The sequence below is a fragment of the Carlito syrichta genome, unplaced genomic scaffold (assembly GCF_000164805.1).
Source record: "Carlito syrichta isolate Samal-C Ts95f unplaced genomic scaffold, Tarsius_syrichta-2.0.1 Scaffold81555, whole genome shotgun sequence".
Lineage (NCBI taxonomy): Eukaryota > Metazoa > Chordata > Mammalia > Primates > Tarsiidae > Carlito > Carlito syrichta.
In genome coordinates, this window is record NW_007025651.1 from 60220 (window position 1) to 80158 (window position 19939).

General features: G+C 54.0%; 1 protein-coding gene across 1 annotated transcript in view; it reads right to left on the reverse strand.

Moving 5' to 3' along the window:
• Positions 1–6918, reverse strand: part of LOC103257808 (janus kinase and microtubule-interacting protein 1) — a 58352-nt gene extending 51434 nt beyond the window's left edge. The window contains exon 1 of the mRNA XM_021711091.1: positions 6649–6918. Coding sequence (XP_021566766.1) covers positions 6649–6777 — 129 coding nt within the window. The 5' untranslated portion in view covers positions 6778–6918. The remainder of the gene's footprint in view (positions 1–6648) is intronic.
• Between the last annotated feature and the right edge of the window lie 13021 nt (positions 6919–19939).

Sequence of the window (19939 nt, forward strand, 5' to 3'; positions counted from 1 at the left end):
GGCGACAGCCTGGGGCTGGGGCCGCGTGCTGCCGCGGCTGGGGCCTGGCTCTCCCGCGCGACCCCCATCGAGCAGTCCTGGGAAGGGGGGAACCCTGTCGGGCTTGGAGACGGTGCCGGGCACCCACCCAGGAGGAAGGGGCGCCCGGCTTCACCCGGCACCTGGCCCCGGGCTGTCAGGTCACCAACCCAGCCCGAGTCTGTTCCCCTCCTCAGCAAACCGTCCAGAACGGTGTTTGTAAAACGCCCCAAGGGAATGAGCTCTTGAAACGCTTCAAGGCGCCTTCTTTGAGCTTTTCGCTTCAAATGCCACACAACACACACATTCCACAGGAACTGTGCTTGTTTTCCAAATACTACCACCAGGTCCGGAGAGACTAGAATGAAGGGACTCTGATGGACAAGCTCCTGCCATGAAAAACGGCAGCATCTTCCCCAGACCGCACCGTCGACAGCATGCTCACATGCCACACTAATTTTAGGCGAGGCGTTTTACAACGTCACCTGGGTATTAATAAGTCCTTCTTTACAACAGCAGGGCAAAAAGCACATAAAACCAACCCAGGGAAACGTACACGATCATCTCCTTACGTCAAACACTCACAATCGTAGAAATAAAAGCAGGCTGCCAGTCGGTCTCTGACTGCCTGACCCTGGGGGCAGGAATCGGAGTCCTCTTCTAATGGATTTTGTACCCGGAAGCCAGAACTTTCAATCATTAACAGGATTTTTTTCAGTTACAGACAAAATGCTTCCAACAACTGTCCTTCCTAGGAGGCAACACTGTCCTAACCCTCCAGTTAATCTTGCCAGTGGCCTGAGGTCAGAAGAATCAGGCCCAGTCGGACCCCAGATCTGCTCTGAGGAGGTGTGCTTCCCTGGGGGCAAACCGCCCACCCTCCTGGGCAGCTGGCTGTGTGGCCCAGCTTGGCTGAGCCGTGCTAGAGTCATTTGTTCGAGCACTGTTGGGAAGGCACTTTTTCAGGTGAGATGAACATTCACATCAACGGACCCCGAGTAAAGCACATTCCATAATGTGGGTTGCAGGCCTTATTTGCATCCCTAACCCTGAATTGTACCCCACAATTTTAAAATTAAAATTAAAAGAGGAAAAAAAAAAGAAAAGAAACTATAGAAAAAAAAAAAAGAGAGAGAGAGAGAGAGAAAGACTCAGCCTGGGCAACATGGTGAGGTCCAGTCTCCACAATTTTTTTTTGGAAAACATTAGCTACACAAGGTGGTGCACATCCGTGCTCCTAGCTCCTTGGGAGGCTAAGAGGGGAGGATGGCTTGAGTTCAGGAATCGGAGGTTACAGTGACTTATGATCCAGCTTTGATGATGACAGAGCACCCCTCACTCCCTTGAGCGGGGAAGGACTCTAAAAGTCCCCCAGCATGCGACCACCCCCCCGGGGGCCTCCAAGCTGCTCTTGGAGTCCAGAGGCACCGCGGGGAGAGGGACCACATCGGCCACCCCTCGGCATCATGTCCCAGAGAGGGAGCACACCCCGGGAGGGAGAGGGACCTGGGTCCCCAGGGTCCAGGCTTCTAGCGCACAGTAGGTGCTCAATAAGTAGCGGTGGGCGGAGTTACAGCCGGGTGGAGGCGATGAATGAGACCAGTGGCTGCCACGTCAGCACCAAGGGCAGGGGCGGGTCGCAGGCCGCGGGCACCCACCACGCTCTCCTCCTGTCGGGCCCTGGCTGGTCCCTCTGCCTGGCGCCCTCTGCCTCCACCCGCCCTGCACACTGCAATGAGGGCGGGAAGTCTCTCTTGGCTCTGGCTGGGTCAGGTCTCCCTGGGCTCCCAGAGCCCTACTCACGCCAACCCTCCAGGCTCTGCCCTCTGAGGTCAGCTGCCCGAGAGCAGGACCCGGCCCCACTCACGCCTGGAGCACCAGGTCACGCCTGGACAGGGGCGGCCCCAGCCAGAGTGGGTCACGGCTGCAAGAATGAGGGCTTTGCCAGCTGGCGAGGAAAGGCAGCAACTGGGGCCTGCCCAGCCCGGCTCTGGCCCGCACCCCGACCACTGCCGCGGCCCACACACGCCCGGACCAGGGGTCTCCCAGGTGGAGGACTCTGCCCCGCTGGCCCGGGCACCCGGGCTGGCCCGAGGGATTGCGTGAACCCCATCTGCGTCCTCTCCAGGAGAAAATCCTTACAAGCCAGCTCCAGGTCCGCCTCCATGAGGACTTCTCGGGCCCCTCTTGCCCACACGCTGTTTTCCAAAATCTCTGATGCAACGTGCCCAGGGCTGCTGCGCTGCAAGCTCCCTGTGTGTCTCTGGGTCCGTCCTGCTTGAGGGCGGGGGCTGGTTCTGAGTCACTTCCAGACACCTGCCACCCTGCCCAGGTACGAGCATGTGCGCAGGAGACTTGCCGAATGAGCCAACGGACACACTCACCACTTCCCCTCATCCTATCGTGTTCAACAGGGATGCTTTGCTAATATAAGAGCCCCTTATTTTATTTTATTTTTCTGTAGGGGTGAGGGCTTGCTATGTTGCCCAGGCTGGTCTCAAACTCCTGGCCTCAAGTAATCCTCCTGCCTCAGTCTCCCAGAGTTCTGGGATAGCAGGCACACACTACTGTGCCCAGCCAAAGAACAGCAATTTAATTGCTGTTCTTTAATTTAATTGACAGTTACTATGAGATCACTTGAAAGTAACACTTGGCTCGGTGCGGTGGCTCGCGCGTACAATCCTAACACTTCAGGAGGCCAAGGTGGGAGGACTGCTTGAGCCCAGGAGCTCAAGACCAGCTGAGTCAACATAGGGAGACCACATCTCTACACAAAATCAAAAAATCAGCTGGGTGTGGTGGCACATGCCTGTAGTCCCAGCTACTTTGGAGGCCGAGGTGGAAGGATCATCTGAGCCCAGGAGGCCAAGGCTGCAGTGAGCTGTGATGGTGCCACTGCACTCCAGCCTAGGTGATAAAGTGAGACCCCCCCAAAAAAGTAAGTCTTAAATGTAACTATAAAGCTTACTTTGATGCTTTTCATACCGGCCAATAAGTAGATACTGCTGAGTTTTGAAAGAACAAAAATTCTAGAGGCCAGCTGGGTAGAACCCTCTGGAAGAGGCCATGACGGTGGCTGGCTGGAGAAAACAAGCAGCCAGGACGTGTCCATGTGGAAACTTCACACGTCCCAGAGGCAGGGAGGCAGCCTGGTGATGGAGTGGCACGTCCGGGGTTCCCATAGGCCTGGCTTCCAATCCAGCACCACCACCTACTGTGCCGGCCTGGTGTTTGGGCTGAACTGTGTCCCTCTGAAACTCACGTGTGGAAGCCCTAACTCCCAGGACCCCAGAATGTGACTGTATTTGGAGACAGAGGCTTTAAAGATGTAATTAAGGTAAAATGGATCATTGGGGGGAGTGGTCCCTTCCAACATGCCTCATGCCCTTATAAGAAGAGGAGATTAGGTCACAGATACACACAGAGGGACGACCACGTGAGAACACAGGGAGAAAGAGAGCTATCTACAAGCCACAGAGAGAGGCTGCAGAAGGAGCCAGCTCCGAGGACACCTGGATCTCGGGCGTCCGGCCTCCAGGACTGAGAGACAGCAAATGTCCTTGGAATTTTGTTATAGCAGCCCCAGCAAGCCAACACAACCAGGCAAGTCACCTGCCTCTCCAACCCCTGGCTTGCTCACCTGTGCTGTAGAAGCCACACCTGACCCTCACAGGTCACTGCAAGAACCATGATACCTGGTGCTGTTGGCACAGTAGACACCTAAGCGTCACCCTGAGTTTGTGACAGGCAGCGTCCACGCCCTACACGTGACTGTATTGTTCATTCCTCAAGAAACCCAGGAGGCAGACACCTTAGAGGGCCAGCTGAGGCAGGGGTGGCTACATGGCCGGCTACATGGCCTGCACCAGGACCTCAAGGCAGGGGAGGTGGTGGAGAGGGATGGAGCCCTGGCAGTCAGACTAGCTGTCTAGCTCTCCACATCACCGCAACTGCTGTTGCTACTTCTGGGTCCAACCTGTTGGCCCCTGCAGCCCCAGGCACTCAGCTGCCAGCCCCAAAGGCCCCCTAGCAGGTGACTTGGCCTCTTGATCTGGCCAAGGTGTGGACAAGTTGGCTTCACCTGCTTCCACGGCTGGAAGAGGCTGGAATCCTGAACACCTGGGGATAGAGGGAGGTGCACCTGTCCCCAGGCTCCAGAAGCCCGGTCCCCAGGTCAGGCGCTCAGCCCCTGCTCTGTGCAGCCATCCTGAGCTGGTGTTGGAGCCACGCCCCAGGCCCCAGCCCCGACCTCACCTGGGAGCTGCACCCCAGCCAGGAGCTGCCTGAGTCCCAGCCCAACAAGAAGCGCTCAGCTGCAACTCCCCCAGCAGCCCCCTCCCATCACTCCAGGTGCAGGGGGCAGAGGGTACCTTCTGGGCTTCCACAGAAGCTCCTTGCCCAGGCCAGAGCCTCCACTGCTCAAGCCACTGTAGAAATAAGTGATTCAAATCCAAGCTATTGAACGTTCACTTATTTTGAGATGTAGGGAATGTGACTTTGGGACCCAAGTCACGTAAACAAGCAGTGGCAACCTAGGCACCCGTAACCTTTGTCTCTCCGGTTGCAGGCTGGCCTTCTTCCTTAACGGTATTATTTTATGGAATGTTGTAAATGGCCAAAGGGCACCTGAGAAGACCCAGCCCTCTTCACTGTCCATTTTAATTATAGATTACCTCCCCTCTTTCCTCTCTCACTCAAAGACTTCATGATGATCACATCGTTTTAAGACGGAATTTTTCTTTTTTTTTAGACATGGGGTCTTGTCCTGTCACCCAGGCTGGAGTGCAGTGGCACACTCATAGCTCACTGCAGCCTCAAACTCCTGCACTCAGTCCTCTTACCTTAGCCTCCCCAACAGCTGGGCCACCATGCTCAGCTAATTTTTATTTAGTTAGTTCGTTTTGTAGAGAGATGAGGTCTCACTATGTTGCCAAGACTGATCTTGGACTCCTGGCCTCAAGCAGTCCCCCCGGCCCTTGGCCTCCCAAAGTGTTGGGATTTCAGGCCTGAGCCACCATGCCTGGCCTAAGTACATATTGCAAAATTAGAAAGGAAATAAAAACAAGCTGTAAAGTAAAGAAAGCAATCTATATGGAAAAGAAAACCAACTGTCATTAAAATGTTGTAACTCATAAACCAGCCTTGCGGAGAGAATGCTATATTCTCAGCCTCCTGAGTAAGCTGAGTCTACAGGCATGCGCCACCACTCCAGGCCAATTTTTTAAACTTTTTTGTAGAGACAACGTCTTGCTATGTCGCCCAGGCTGGCCTTGAATTCCTGGGCTCAAACAATCCTCCTGCCTTGGCCTTCCAAAGTGCTGGGATTACAGGCTCGAGCCTGCACACAGCCAATCCGACTAACTTTCTCTGTCTTCTGCCTAAATAATCAAGACCTTAATTTCTAGCTTTGGAGCACTGACCCCGTTTCCCTGGAGTCCCTATCTTTTGGACAGTCGTTCCCATGTTTGGGCTCAAATAAACTCTATACTTGATCATATTTTCTGAATCTTATTATTTAAATAGAGTTGACGCCACCCCGCAAGCCTGACTCTCCACTCCACCTCAGCATCGTGGGTGGCCTCCCCCGGGCTCACAGAGCCCCCACTTGCTCTGTCTAGCCCACCCAAGTCAGAAGCACACCAGCATAAAGGACTGTGGTGGCACTTGGGCACCAGACACTGACTGGGCGTGTTGTTACATCCACTACATCAGATCCCTATGGCCTTCTTAAACCACACGGTTATTACGCTGGATGTCAGATGAGAATATGGAGGTGTAGAGACTTTGAGTTGCTTGCTCAAGATCGTGAAGCCATGTACGTTTGAAGCCAGAAAGTGCAGGCTCCTCCCACCGTGACAGGCTGGGCACCACGGCTGTGCTTTAACTGGACTCCTGCAGTAAGCTGGCACCCAGCCAGGCACCGTCCTGCCCGGCTCCAAGGTTCCAATCTGCCCCGAGACGGCAAAACAGTGGATGCTCCAAGCCTTAACTAATAGTATGCCAAGTCTGGACCGCAAGGCCATCCGGTGGTGCTACTATGACCCTATTAACTAACCCAAGTTTGGCCTGAAGATTCACCGTCCATGAAACCTTATGGAATGAGTGGCAACCTAACTCCGTGGGTGAACTGACTACAGGCCTGAAGAGGGAGCTCACTTTGTAGCGAACAGCCGAGGCGCAGCCAATCCCAGCTGCCGAGCTCCAGTCCGTCATTGACGACCCACTGACCGGCCCGTGGTCCGATATAAGGCAAACGTCAGCCGTCGCCATTTGAGCCGTCTCTGTCCCTCACTTGTTTTCTGCCCAAATAACGTCCCTGACCACGTGCAGACCACAGTTTTCCTGAGCCTCTTCTGCTTCTCAAATTGCTCTTTGCTCAACTAGACTCTGGTGAACTGGATTTGCCGAAAGTTTTCCTTTCCACAGCCTCCACCTTGCCGGAAGATGAATTAAGCCACAGGGGCACCGTGCGGCTCGCCCGAGGTCACAGCCGGCGCCGGCCGTGGCCAGGACTCGAGCCCGCAGCCTCCGTACCGGGAAGGGCGAGCCGCCGTGCAGGAGGGCGAGGCGCCACCCTCCACACCCCCGGGGGCCACGCGCTCCCGGACACGTGGGGCCCTGCCCTCCCACCTTGCTCTTCTCCTGCTGGACCTCGATCTGAACGCCGGTCAGCTTGGCCCGCAGCTCCTCGTTGGCCATCTGCACGGCGTCCGGCTCCGTCTCGGGCTTCTCGCCCTTGCCCCGGCCTTTCTTGGACATGCTTGCTCTCGGATCGAGACGCTGAGATCCTGAGGTTCACGCCCGCTGGCCAGCAGGCACGGCCACCAGCTCCGCCGTGCTGTCCAGTCGCACCGGGCTCGGCTCGTCCTCTGAGGAAACCAGCATCACTTGGGGTCCTGCGGGGAGAGGAAACGGAGTCAGCAGGGAGAGATGGGCGGGGCTGGGTTCTCCTTGTCTTGTCTGCCCACCCCCCGCCCCGCCGCCCCGGGCCAGGCAGATGCCTCGCTGGGCAGATGCCCTGCCCCTCACGGGACGGAGCTCACTCTTCTGCACAGAGGAGCTCTGGAATCATGGCCATGGTGGTGCAGAGTCCTGGGCCCTGGGCCTCTGGCGGAGAGGCTGACATGCAGCCCCCAGGCAACCACACCTCCAGCAGCTTAGTCCAGACCTGCTCTCGCCAGAATGGGGCTACCCCGTCTCAGCAGACTGCAGACCACAGTCCGCAAGCACCAGTGACCCGAAGCCTCCCAAGGTGCTCACTTCCAAAGGCAGGTCCCGGGGCCTCACCCCAGAGCCGGAAGCACAAGCGTGGTAGGCGAGGGAGTCTGCATGTTCCATCCGCATTCCCGGCAATTCTGGAGTGAGGCCTGAGGACCACACTTTGAGAAACAAACTTTAGGCCGGGCACGGTGGCTCAAGTCTGTCATCCCAGCCCTTTGGGAGGCCGAGGTGAGAGGATTGCTTGAACCAGGGGTTCGAGACCAGCCTAGGCAACTTGGTGAGACCTCATCTCTACAACAAATAAAAAAATTGGCTGGGCGTGATGGCACACGCCTGCAATTCCAGCTACTTGGAAGGCTGAGGCAGAAGGATCGCCTGAGCCCAGCATGTCGAGGCTGTGGTGGCCATGATTGACAGAGTGAGACTCCGACTCAAAAAAAAAAAAAAAAAAAGAGAAGGAAAGAGAAACAAGCTTTTAGACTTCATAAAGGTTAGTTGTTCTCTCCCCTACCCAGTGTTGTTTTTTTTCTTCTATTATTTTTTATTTTTTTGTAGCGACAGGGTCTCCAACTCCTGGCCTCCAGTGATCCGCTGAAATGACAGGCATCAGCCACTGTACCTGGCCACACCCAGCGTTACAGACAAGAAAACCCAGGCACATGGAGGTTGAGTGCTAGTGACGTCATGCAGCCAGTAAGAAACAGCATGAGCCCGATCAAAGTCCACCCCGGGAAGTGGGCGAGCCAGGACCGAACCAAGACGTCCCTGCGCCCAGTGGCCTGCCACCCCTGCCCCTGGGAGCCCCTGGGAGCCCCTCACTGCTCTCCTGGCCCCTTACCATGTCTCGTCACTGCTTTCCACACGACCAACTACAGGGGGTACCAAAAAATGCGTACACATTTTAAGAGACGTGACCTATGAATTAGACTGCTTCTCGAAGTTGAAGTAAACTACAGTAGCAACGTGTAGTATGACGTTCGCTCCACCAAGCTTGTGCCATTTTTTTTTTGGACTGTCTTGCCCGTTGTATTCTGATGCTAGCATTTATTTGGTCGGCACCATCATTTGAGCAAACGTCAAACTTAAAATGTGTCTGACGTTTATGGCACCTCCACATATGTTTACTTAGCTCTTGTCTATTTCCCTATATTAGGCTGTAAGTTCCAGGTAGGCAGGGCCTGGGTCTGTTTTGCTCCCCGCTGCACCTTCTGGGCCTGGAAGCGAGGCCAGCATGTAAGAGGCATTCCATCAAGATGTGCTGGATGAGTGAATTAGCGCGCGGGTGATCCCAGAGAGTCATGAGGCGCCTACCGACGGCCAGGTCCTTGACAGGGGCTGAGAATCCTACCCGACAATCCTTGGGACATCTGAAGAGGTGGCATGGTTATTAGGCCCGTCTGAGCGATGAAGAAATCAAAGCGCAGAGAGGTTCAAGAGGCTACCTAAGGCCACACAACTACTAGATGGTGGCACTGGGAACAGATGGCCCGGAATGCAGAGTGAGAACAAGAGGTCATTCCCGCGTAGAGGAATGCCAACCCTGGGAGTTGGGCAGAAGAGAAGAAATGGGCAAGGAAGACCGTGAACAAGAAGCCTACAGACAGAAGGAGAAGAAGAACCAGAGGAGCTGTGAGGAGATAGCCGGAAGAAAAGCCAACAGAGGATGGCTCCTAAGAAGTCAAGGGGAAGGCCGGAAGCTGGCCCAGGACTCAGCCACGTGGAGTCAGTGTGGCCTCAGCCTGTGGGGTGGGAGATGCCCAAAGTACAAGACAGGGGTGCCGGGGAAGAGGTTGGTGCAGGGTTTCCTCAGTGCCAGTGTGTCTGAGAGCTGTAGACACTTGTGGTCGTGAACTGAAGTCGGCCATGACACGCCTGCCCTGGGACCCTGGGGTGTCCGACCACACTAGAAAAAGTGGAAGGCAGTCGGGCTGAGTGGCTCAGCCTGTAATCCCAGCGCTTTGGGAGGCTGAGGTGAGTGGATGGCCTGAGCCCGCGGGTTCGAGACCCGCCTGGGCAACTTGGCGAGACCTCATCTCTACAATAAATCAAAAATCAGCCGGGCGTGGCAGTGCGCGCCTGTAGTTCCAGCTTACTTGGAAGACGGAGACGGAAGGATTGCTGGAGCCCAGCGGGTCGAGGCTGCGGTGGCCGGGAGCAGCCACTGCACTCCAGTCTGGGCGACGGAGTGAGACTCCACCTCAAAAAAAAGAAAAAAGAAAAAGTGGAAGGCAGTGACAGCGGCCAGTTACCTACCTCCTGGGCAGGTGAAAGTGGTATGTTTCAAAACACCGTGAAGCACTTTCAGGACGAATCAACATCCCCACCGATCAATTCCAGAAAGGTGCATTCTGTCTTCAGACAAGCATGAACTCCATTTGCTGTGATTGAACTGATTGGTGCCTAATGCATAATTTATTCCCCACCTCCTCTGACCTGTCCGCGCTTACACCCACAGCGGTTCTCAGAAGTCGGCCTCTGCGTCTGCAAGGCATCCTCCCCACACCATGATAAGCAGGAAGTGTTCTGACAACAACACGTGAGAGAGGCCGATTGCTCCCTTTCATTCCATCCTGTGGCCGCTTCTAGGAATGTGCTTTATGGAACTAACCAGAGACACAGTCTCAGACAGAAACACCTGGATGATATAAACATCCCAACACACAATGCCCAGGTGTAAGGGCTGGATTAAGTAACTTGCATCAAAGCCCATCAGCAAATGCCACATGGGGACAGGTCAGTGAAAAAGGAGAAAGTGAAAGCCAAATAGAATTTATGCTCACAATTCTCTGAAAAACGTGTATGTGTTCATTCCTTTCACTCAGCCACAACATGCACGATGCCAGTCCTGCACCCTGGGTACACGGTGGACAGGATTTGATAGCCGCACCTCCAGACACTGAGGGTGGTTACCTAGGGGCTGCCATTACAGGTGATGTCTATTCTCTTCTTTATACTCTTCTAGCTAAGTCCAACTTTCTATTTCCATTACTGCTGAGAAAACAATACAATTTCTTTTTTTGTTGCTTTGGATTTTTTTTTTTTTTTTTTTTTTTGGAAGGCAAGCAAATTTCACCCAAAAAATCTGCATGTAGCTGGGAAGGATGCAAAACCAAAACCAAACAAACCCGGAGGGGAAACAAATGGGCCATGTCCCCAGGAGCAGCCCAGCTGACAGCTGGCCAGATGGACCACAGGCCCTGCAGGCGAGGGAGGGCATAGCTTCAGCTCTGTCCACGGTAGGGGCAGCCTGTGAGGGCAAAGCCTTCTCTGAATCTACACGACAGCTGCTGAGGGCTGCTCTGGGTGTCCGCTCACCTGCTACCCAGACAACTATCCGCTCCTGGCAGGCAGGACCCAGCTGGGCACACTTCGCCCGTGCCCAGCCCAAATCCAAGCTCTGGGCTCACAACGCCCATTTCCAGCATTTGCCAGGAGGGGAGGGTACCCAAAGTTCTGGGCCAAGTCAGCCTCAGGGCTCTGGGGGGGCCCCAGGCAGCCGACTTCTCTGCCACAGACACACAGGTGCGGTCCTGCCTGAGGCTCACAGAGCCACTCAGAGTAACTGTTGTCAGCCCCAGTAGCTGCTGGCTCTACTGGCTTTTGGCTAGTGGTGCCTGAGGTGGACCGACTGGCGTCCCCCAAAAGATATATTCACATCCTGCCCCCCAGGCCTGCGCATGTGCCCTTATTTGGAAAAGGGGTCTTTGAAGATGCAATTAAGTTGACGATCTCAAGATGGGATCACCCTGAATTGGGGTGAAACCTTCATCCAATGACAAGTGTCCTTATAAGAGACACTCGCGGAGATGGCACCCAGAAGAGAAGGCCATGCAAAGACAGAAGAGGCCGGGGGACACAGTCACAAACCAAGCCCAGGACTGCCAACAGCCACCAGAAGCTGGAAGAGCCAAAGACGGACAGAGTCTCTTCCGGAACCTTCTAGGGGAGTGTGACTCCGCCAACACCTCGATTTTGGTCCTCTGGCCTCCAGAACTATGAGAGAAAGTTCCTACTGTGTGCCCACTCTGTGGTCATTCTTTCCAGCAGCCCCCCAAAATTAACATACTGGGCATACAGGAAGAAACGCCCCAGGACACACTCAGCACTCAGTTGAATGCCTGAAGATAATCCACTTTTGAGAACACGAGTCTGAATAAATAGGGCTCCTTCCAGGTTGCATTAATATCAGTAAGAAACAACAGAGCCTCCCCTCTGAACATGGCAGCTTCACGTCCCTCTAGACCCATGATTCACAATTTAGGGGGGGACATTGGAAGGGGTCTTTGCCCTCAATTTGCAGGTGAAGCAAATTTTGAACTGACATCAAAAGCTGAAGTCAGTTGCTTGGAATTATTCGATGATGAGGTGGCTGTAATGGGATGTGCTACTCAGGGCTTCCGCCTCCACCCCCACGCAGTCTGATTTTTTTTTTTGTCTGTGTTACTAACCACCATACAAATGAGGGTGCAGCCTAATGCTGTTAAAACAGGATTTGCATCACACAGGAACAAAAGGAAAATCCGGCCGGGTGTGGTGGCTCATGCCTCTAATCCCAGCACTTTGGAGTGCCACAGTCCGAGTCGCCTGCTAACCTTCGACCCCCATGAAAAGCGAGGCAGGGAACCGGTCGAAAGAAGGCTATTCCTGAATTCGAATCCAGGGAGCAGAGCCGGGTTCCTGGCCTTTCTAAAATGGTTCTGCTTACCCTTCAGGCTTTACAGTTATAAGTTCAGGGTTGTTGGTACCTACACGTTGACCACGTGACAATACAGTTGTAGCATTGTATAGAATTTCAGTTATAGCCACATTTTGTCAATAATGCTATCTGCAGTCTGCATTTCCTGGCACCAGTTGCCAGAGGAATCTCACGGTTTCCTATCGTAGCACCTGGCAGAAGCGTTATCAAACTTGCCATAGAGCAAAGGGAGTTAACAAGGCCTAAGGCATCATACATTGCTGCAGGTTGTTATACGCAAAAGCGATACAACTCACAAGACTTACGATTACCTCGATACCATATTATTCAAACCCAGGACTACTAAGAAAAGGGAGTCAATGGGGATTTCCATCTCTCAGTTCATCGGGCCTGGTCTGCAGGGAAGTCAAAAACTCTTTGAAGTCACTTACTGGGGGTGCACAGGAGACAAGGGGAAGCACACCTTAAACACTTGCCACGCCCTTCTGCCAGGGCTGTGGCAATATGGACAGACAACAGCTGTCTCCACTACTGTCGGGAGATTGAGCTGGGCAGACTGCTGGAGCCTAGGTGTTTGAGACCAGCCTGGGAAACACAGGGAGAACTTGTCTCTACAAAAGTGAAAACATCAGCTGGGAATGATGGTGTGCATCTGTCGTCCCAGCGACTTGAGAGGCTGAGGCAGATGGATCACCTGAGCCCAGGAGCCCAGGTGGTTGAGGCTGCCGTGAGTTCTGATGATTGGGATCGTGCCACTGCACTCCAGACTGGGTGACAGACTGAGACCTCAACTCGGAAGGAAGGAAGGAAGGAAGGAAGGAAGAGAAGGAGGGGGGAGTGAGAGAGAAGGGAAGAAAATTAGCTGCTTCAAGACAACCCAGATCCAAGTAACTTCTGATAAGCAGAAATTCCAGTCCATGACCAAAAGGCCTTCTTGCAATGCTTCCTGATTATTTCATCAAAAGTTACGTGGAGACCCCAAGAGTCCCCTTGGTGAAAATGTGAAGGAGCTAAACTGGTAGAATAATCCTTTCTGTGAGCAGGAAACAATTTATCCTAAAGACTTTAGTCCTACTTTATTTTTAAACAAATATTTATTACTTAGCTGGCCCTCTGAAAATCTCTCTTTGAGGCTGAGCACCATGGCTCATGCTTGTAACCCTGACATTTTCGGAAGTCAAGGCCGGAGGACTGCCTGAGTCCAGGAGTTCGAGCCCAGAGTAGGCAACATAGTGAGACCTCATCTCTACCAAAAAATTAAAAAATTAGCTGGGCGTGGTGGTACGTGCCTATACTCCCAATTACTCAGGAGGCTGAGGGAGAAGGATTGCGTAAGCCCAAGAGGTCAAGGATGCAGAGTGATTTGGACTTAAAAACAAAAAAACAACAAAAAAACCCTCCCTTTGAGTAAGTTTGGTTTAAATATCTAAATCCAAATTGATTGTGCCGACTTAAAAAGCTACAAAAGCACTCGTACCCCTGGCTCAGTAATATGCCTCTTGGAAATTTATTCCAGGCCAGGAAATAATTTCCAAAAGAAAACAGCCAGTCAGGGCACGGAGGGAAGCCCAGTCCCAAAAGCAGCACCTGTGCCCCACAGCGGCGGAGCCCGAAGAGATGGGAGATGGTGGCTTTCGCCACTTTACGGCCGGTGACGTCTAGGTTTCATCTAAATCCTACAACTGGTGAAATGCTGCTGTGTAATCAATAAAAGCCACAAGAGAGCTGGCACTGGCTCTCTTTGGGCAGAGCTGAAACACCAGCCTGGCCGTCACAGACCCCGCCCGTGAGTTCTCTGCGCCCACTTCCCTCTGCGAGACGGGCTGTCAGTCCCGGCTCCTGAGAGCTGCCGGAGGGTCGGGTGACTTCACATTGGTAAGCGCCTCGGTAGAGTTCCCAGCACAGAGCAATGCTCAAAAGAGGGCAGCTGTGTCCTCCTCCCCATCCCGGCTGGCATCTCTGCCTGACGCATCAATAATGCCCGCAGATGCACACAGAATGTTTCCTCTAGCCAGAGTGGGCTGCCCAAGGAGCAGAGGGGGAAAGGGTCCCCAGCCTCCAGGCCCAGGACAGCGTGATTCTCTGGAGGCCAACACTCATCCCTTCAACTTCCCAGACTTTTCAAAGAAGTGTCCCGGCGTCACAAGGGCAGACGTCGGAAGCTGCCTCCATGCCCAGCCATGAGCCATTCTGCGCACTACAAAACTGCACGACCGAGTCCAGCTATGTACAGCCCTGCAGTGGAGGGTGTGCGGCCATCACAGGCCTGTGGCGTGCACCTGGCCCAACAGAACACATGAATGGAGCCGCGCAGGACGTGACTGGGATGTGACCTGATGTGACTGGGATGGTGCTCGGCACATGTCCACCCACTCGGGCCACCACTCCCGCGATATTCAAGAATATGGTGCAAGCCGGGCTGGGTGGCTCAGCCTGTCATCCCGCGCCTTGGGAGGCCGAGGTGAGTGGATTGCCTGAGCCTGCGGGTTCAAGACCCGCCTGGGCAACTTGGCGAGACTTCATTTTTACAATAAGTCAAAAATTAGCCAGGCATGGTGGCGCGCGCCTGTAGTTCCAGCTCCTTGGAAGGCTGAGGTGGAAGGATCGCTGGAGCCCAGCAGGTCGAGGCTGTGGTGGCCGGGAGCGGCCACTGTACTCCAGTCTGGGCGACAGAGTGAGACTTCGACTCAAAAAAAAAAAAAAAAAAGAATATGGTGCAGACGAGCAGATCTGATTTTTCCAGAGAAAGCAGAGACTGATTTTTATGTGAAGTCTGCCAATCTGTATATGTCAGAAATTAATTCCAAAAATTTTTTTCAATATTGTATAGCCTAAACAAAAGCCATTTGTGGACCAGATTTGGTCTATGGACATCACCTTGCAAACTCTGAGATTTGCCATGTATGAAGTGGGGGGAAAAAAACGTATACAATAGTACATATAGTATATCACAGTGTATATATAGGAGAGAGAGATATATACATAAATATATATATAATGTGTATATATATTGGATACATGCACACTTGTGGGTAGGCTTGAGTTTAGGTATGGGTCTTTAAAACAGCCGAGGCAAATGTTTATAATGCATTAAGAATGGATATTCCTTTTAAAAAATGTGGCACATACACACAGTGGAATACGATGCAGCCATAAAGAAGGACACACATGTGGACTCTGCAGCCACTTGGATGGACTTAGAGTCAACCATACTCAGTGATCTATCACAAAAACAAAAATGCCATTTATTCTCACTCATAAGTGGACCTTGAAGAACTATCATAATACTATAAGAAAGGGACTGGCAGTAGTGGGAAACTGCCCGGGGAACTGGGGTGGGACTGGCAGTTGAAGGAAATTGCCAGTGGAGGGAAGGGCACACCTCATCAACAAGGATACCCGCATAATCAACATTTGTATACCTAACCCTGAATTGTACCCCATATCTTTAAAATAAAATAAAAAGAATGGATATCCTTGAAGAGGGTAAAAGTGCTTGGCTTTTTTTTTTTTTCCCCCTTCATTTTGCTTTGGTCGGATTTCTGCGAGGATACATTGTTTCACACATCTAGGCAAAAAGCTACAAAGACCTTATACTGCATACTTGGCAGAGTCTAGCGCATATCAAGCATGAAGAAAACACAAGATTCTTGTGTCTAAAAGACAGTGCCAAGAAGCAAGGAATGGCAGAGGCCTCCTGAAGCAAAATAGCACCGGGTGATATAAATAGGGGTTAGCGGGGAGCAGCTGCTGACCTGAATTCAAGTTCCACGCACGCAAGCGCGGGTTCTGGGGCACGGAGGTTTCTGTTAAAATCTCTGAGCTTTGTTTTCCTCAACTGCGAGTCGGGAGGACGGGCCCCGCCTCACCCGTGGGGAGATCAGGGAGGTGTGTGAAGGGTGACGAGCACTGGCTCGGGAGCCACAATGACTGGGCAGATCCTTGGCTCTGCCACTCGTCCGCTGTGGGACCTCAGACAGGAGAGACCTCACCCCTCTGTGCCTCGGTTTCTTCTCTGGAAAATGAAGCTAATCATAATTCCTTCCTCACAAGGTCGTTGGAGGCATGAGATGATTCTATACTTTTAAAGTCCGCAAGGCTGGGCCTAGAGGCTGACGCCTGTCATTCCAACACTTTGGGAGGCCGAGGCAAGAGGATGGCTTGAGACCAGGAGTTTGAGACCAGCCTGGCAACATAATGAGACCCCAGCTCTCCAAAAAAAAAAATATTAAAAAATCAGCCAGGCATGGTGATGCGTGCCTGTAGTCCCAGCCACTCGAGAGGCTGAGGTAGGAGGTTCCCTTGAGCCCCGGAGTTCGATGCTGCAGTGAACTAGAATCATGCTGCAGCATGTCCAGCCTGGGTGACAGAGTGAGACCTTGTCTCTATTTAGCGAAAAAAAAGTGTTCAGAACAGGGCTCAGAGCATAACTCTCAGTAGAAGTTAGCAACAAACAACAATAACGATTTGCAAACTACAGAATCTTTTCAGACAAAAGATGCAGCTTGTTAATATTGAAAGAATTGATCAAGTGCAAAAGATTCCGCAAGCTTTCCACTTTCTACCCATTCACACACTTGGAGGTGGCTCCATTCTGAATCTCACTTCCTCTTCAACCTTCACTTTAACACTACTAGTTTTCAACTTCTCCTGAGAAAAGCTCATTTGGCTGGAGGGTGTACAGTCCACGGAACAGAGCCGTGGCCACTGCGGGAGAGGCATGGCTTCTGGAGGCACCAAGCCCTCAGCCCAAGGCCAGCACACAACACAGTAGCCAAATCCCGCCCCGTGCTCAGAGCCTACTTTCTCATGGTCTGCACACAATCCCATGAGCTGAGTGTCTGTCCTCCCAGCTCAGGGCAGAAGGGACACAGGAAACTGGAAGATGGTGTCCTGCAGAAGGAAAACAGAAAGAGAGCAGAGATTTTTCTAGAAAGCGAAGACTTTCCACCACATCATCACCCCAAAAGAGAGAGAGATAAAAATGATGAGGTCTTTGACACTTAAAAATAAAAAGCCTGAGGCCAGGCCCAGTGGCTCATGCCTGTAATCCCAGCACCTTGGGAAGCTAAAATGGGAGAATTGCTTAAGGCCGGGAGTTCAAGGCCAGCCTGGGCAACATAGCGGGACCCTATCTTTACAAAAAATCGAAAAGTTAGCCAGGTGTGGTGGCACATGCCTGTAGTTCCAGCTACATGGGAGGGTAAGGTAGAAGGATCTTTTGAGCCCAGGAGTTTGAGGCTGCAGCGAGCTGGCATTGCACCACTGTACTCCAGCCTGGACGTCAGAGTGAGACTCTGTCTCTACAAAAAAAGAAAAGAAAGGCCCAAGAGCTCTCGAACATTAACTTTCTTAGGAGACCTCAATTCTCCTAGTACAAGAAGTTCACAGAGTGCCTGCTGTCTCTTCTTATGTTGTTTCAATAGCAAGGAGCAGTTTTAAACAAAACTCCCATAAGGCTGAATAAAGTCAACCATGTTAGGTTTTCCCAACACACGTTCTGGGCTTGAGGGAGAAGTGCTGTAGAAAGCACCTGGAATGAGAACCCAGAACGGCTCAGCCACTTGTCCCAGCTCGGCCACCAACCTCCGCGTGGCCCTGGCCCAGGCCGAGCTCTCTCCGCCCAGGATTTTCCACGGGACCAGGGCAGGCGAGCACTGCTAGTCCTGCAGAAGGCCCAAGCAGGTGGCCCGCAGCCAGGGGGCCCTGAGTTCTGCATCCCATCACCAACCCCAGGAGGTCAGAGCTGGCGGGTCTTGGGGCGACAGAAACGACGGCGGCCGCCACCAGCACCAGCCCATTCGGGAGCACTTGGTAACTCGGACCCCACTTGGTTCCACGCTCTGTACGTGACAGCTCGGTCCTCACAGGGGCCCCAGGCTTCCCCAGCCCTCGACATCCAGCCACCACGTCTTGGCCCCTGTCACAAGTTCTCAGAGGCGGCCCTGCTGCCACCGCCCAGCCAGCCCTCACACAGCGGCCTCCCCGGGTCCAGGCCCGCAGGCCGCCTGACCCAGGCTCCAGGGGCGTGGGGAGCGACCTTCCCCACCAATCCCTGCCAACAGCCTGGAAGGGCAAAGTGCCATGGCTCCAGCAGCCAGGCCTCCGCACTGTGCCCGCTCCACGGCCCAGGCTGAGCCTGGTTGGCCACTGTGGGCCACGCCTCTGTCCCCTGCAGGCCTCTGCATGTGCCTCTCCCTGCCTCCCAGGGCCACCTCAGGCCGCTTCCTAACTGTCCTCAGCACTCGGCTCAAGCCATGCCTCCTCCAGGCAGCCCTCTTCTGCCCTGCAGGCAAGGTCAGGGTGTCCCTGGGGCCCAGGCCTCACAGGGATGACTCTAGGCCACCACAGCCTGGCCATCTGTCTCCACAACTGGAAGGTCAGCAGGGTTGGGATGGTCCCAGGGGACAGATCCATTTTGGAGATGCGAAAACAGGCCCAGGTGGGTCAAGGGCCTACCTGGGTCGCAGAGGGAACGGCAGCCCGGGGGGAGAGGAGAACCGCCGCTCCCCCACCCTAGCTGTTGTCAGCAGAGCTCACCGGTGCTTCAGGGCTGAGGGGCTGTGGGCGCCAAGGGCCCAGCCCAGTTCCCCAAGGTGCCTCCGCACCCACCTTCCAGGCCAGCCATGTCGTCCCCACCACAGCAACTGGGGCACTCCTGCCTGGGCCAGCTGACAACTCTCCTAAGACCCTCTCATCCCGGGCCACCCGCGGCCAAGACCCCACCCCCTTCCTGCAGAGAGGACCAAGCTGGGCCTCAGACCTGTTGCTGCCTCTCTCAGCTCCATCTGCCTTGACTTCCTTTTCTGGCTCTATTCCTTCTGCGCGCAACAAACATCTCAGAGTCTCTTGTGCGACAGGGAAGGGTGGATTCTGTATATGTTACATGCACACAAACTCATCACACACAGATACAGGCCACACACAAATACACAGGTGACACAGAAATACATACTACATATCACACACACACACACACACACATATACCATAAATCCATCACACAGACATCGCACACACACACCATAGAGAAACACACACTCCATGCAACATACACATGCACAAACACCATGCAGAAACACACACCCCATGTAGCATACACATACAAATGCATACCTCCCCCGACACACACGCATACACGCACATGCACACACATGAGCCCAGTAGCTCTGCCTAGGATGGGAAAGCCCCACATGCGCCCAAGAAGAGTCAGAGACACAGACCCACCCCAGCCTGCACCCCAGAATCCCAAGGGGTCCCGAGCACCTGGTCACAGCACTCTGGAAGGCCGGAGCTGCAGGACTTGGCCTGATAGCAGTGAGGGGGACGCCCAGAGTCCGCTCTGGGCAGCGCGGCTGCACAGCCAGCCCGCAGGCCGAGGGCGTCTCACCCCGGGGAGTGAACCAGGCCTGGAGCTTGCCACACCCAGCAGGGGAGCCTGGTGACCTCACCACTAGCGGCCCACCTTGCCCGCCTCGCGCCGTCGAGCCACGGAGTGACCTGGGCAGGCAGGGCAGAGGTTGCGCTCCAATCAGAGGAGACTGAGGCTCAGACACAAAGGCCACCGAGCCACCCCCCCCAGAAACATCACACAGTTGGGCTTGCTGGGAAGCCGGCTGCTCCAGAAGGAACGAGGGTAAGAAAAGGAGACCGGGGCAGAGACCGTGCCCTGGGGTGACCTGGGCCAGAGGGAGCAGGACGAGGTCAGGGTGGCCGGGCAAAGGCGAGGCTCTGGCCAGCGAGGTCCAGCAGTCAGCCTCGGCGCCCCAGCCGACAGCTTGGTGGACGGTGGCACCAGCCACCTCGCTGGTCTGCTGCTGCGGCCCACACGGGACAACGGCTGTGACAGGACCTGGGAGGCTGGGAGGTGGCCCAGAAATGGGCTCCTCGTGGAGTGACGAGAAACAACGCAGAGGAAGACAGATCGGCGGGCAAGGGAAGGCCCAGCACCTGGGAACGGGGGCTCAGGCCCCCCAGCCGCCCCCCCTCCAGCCCTCACGGGGT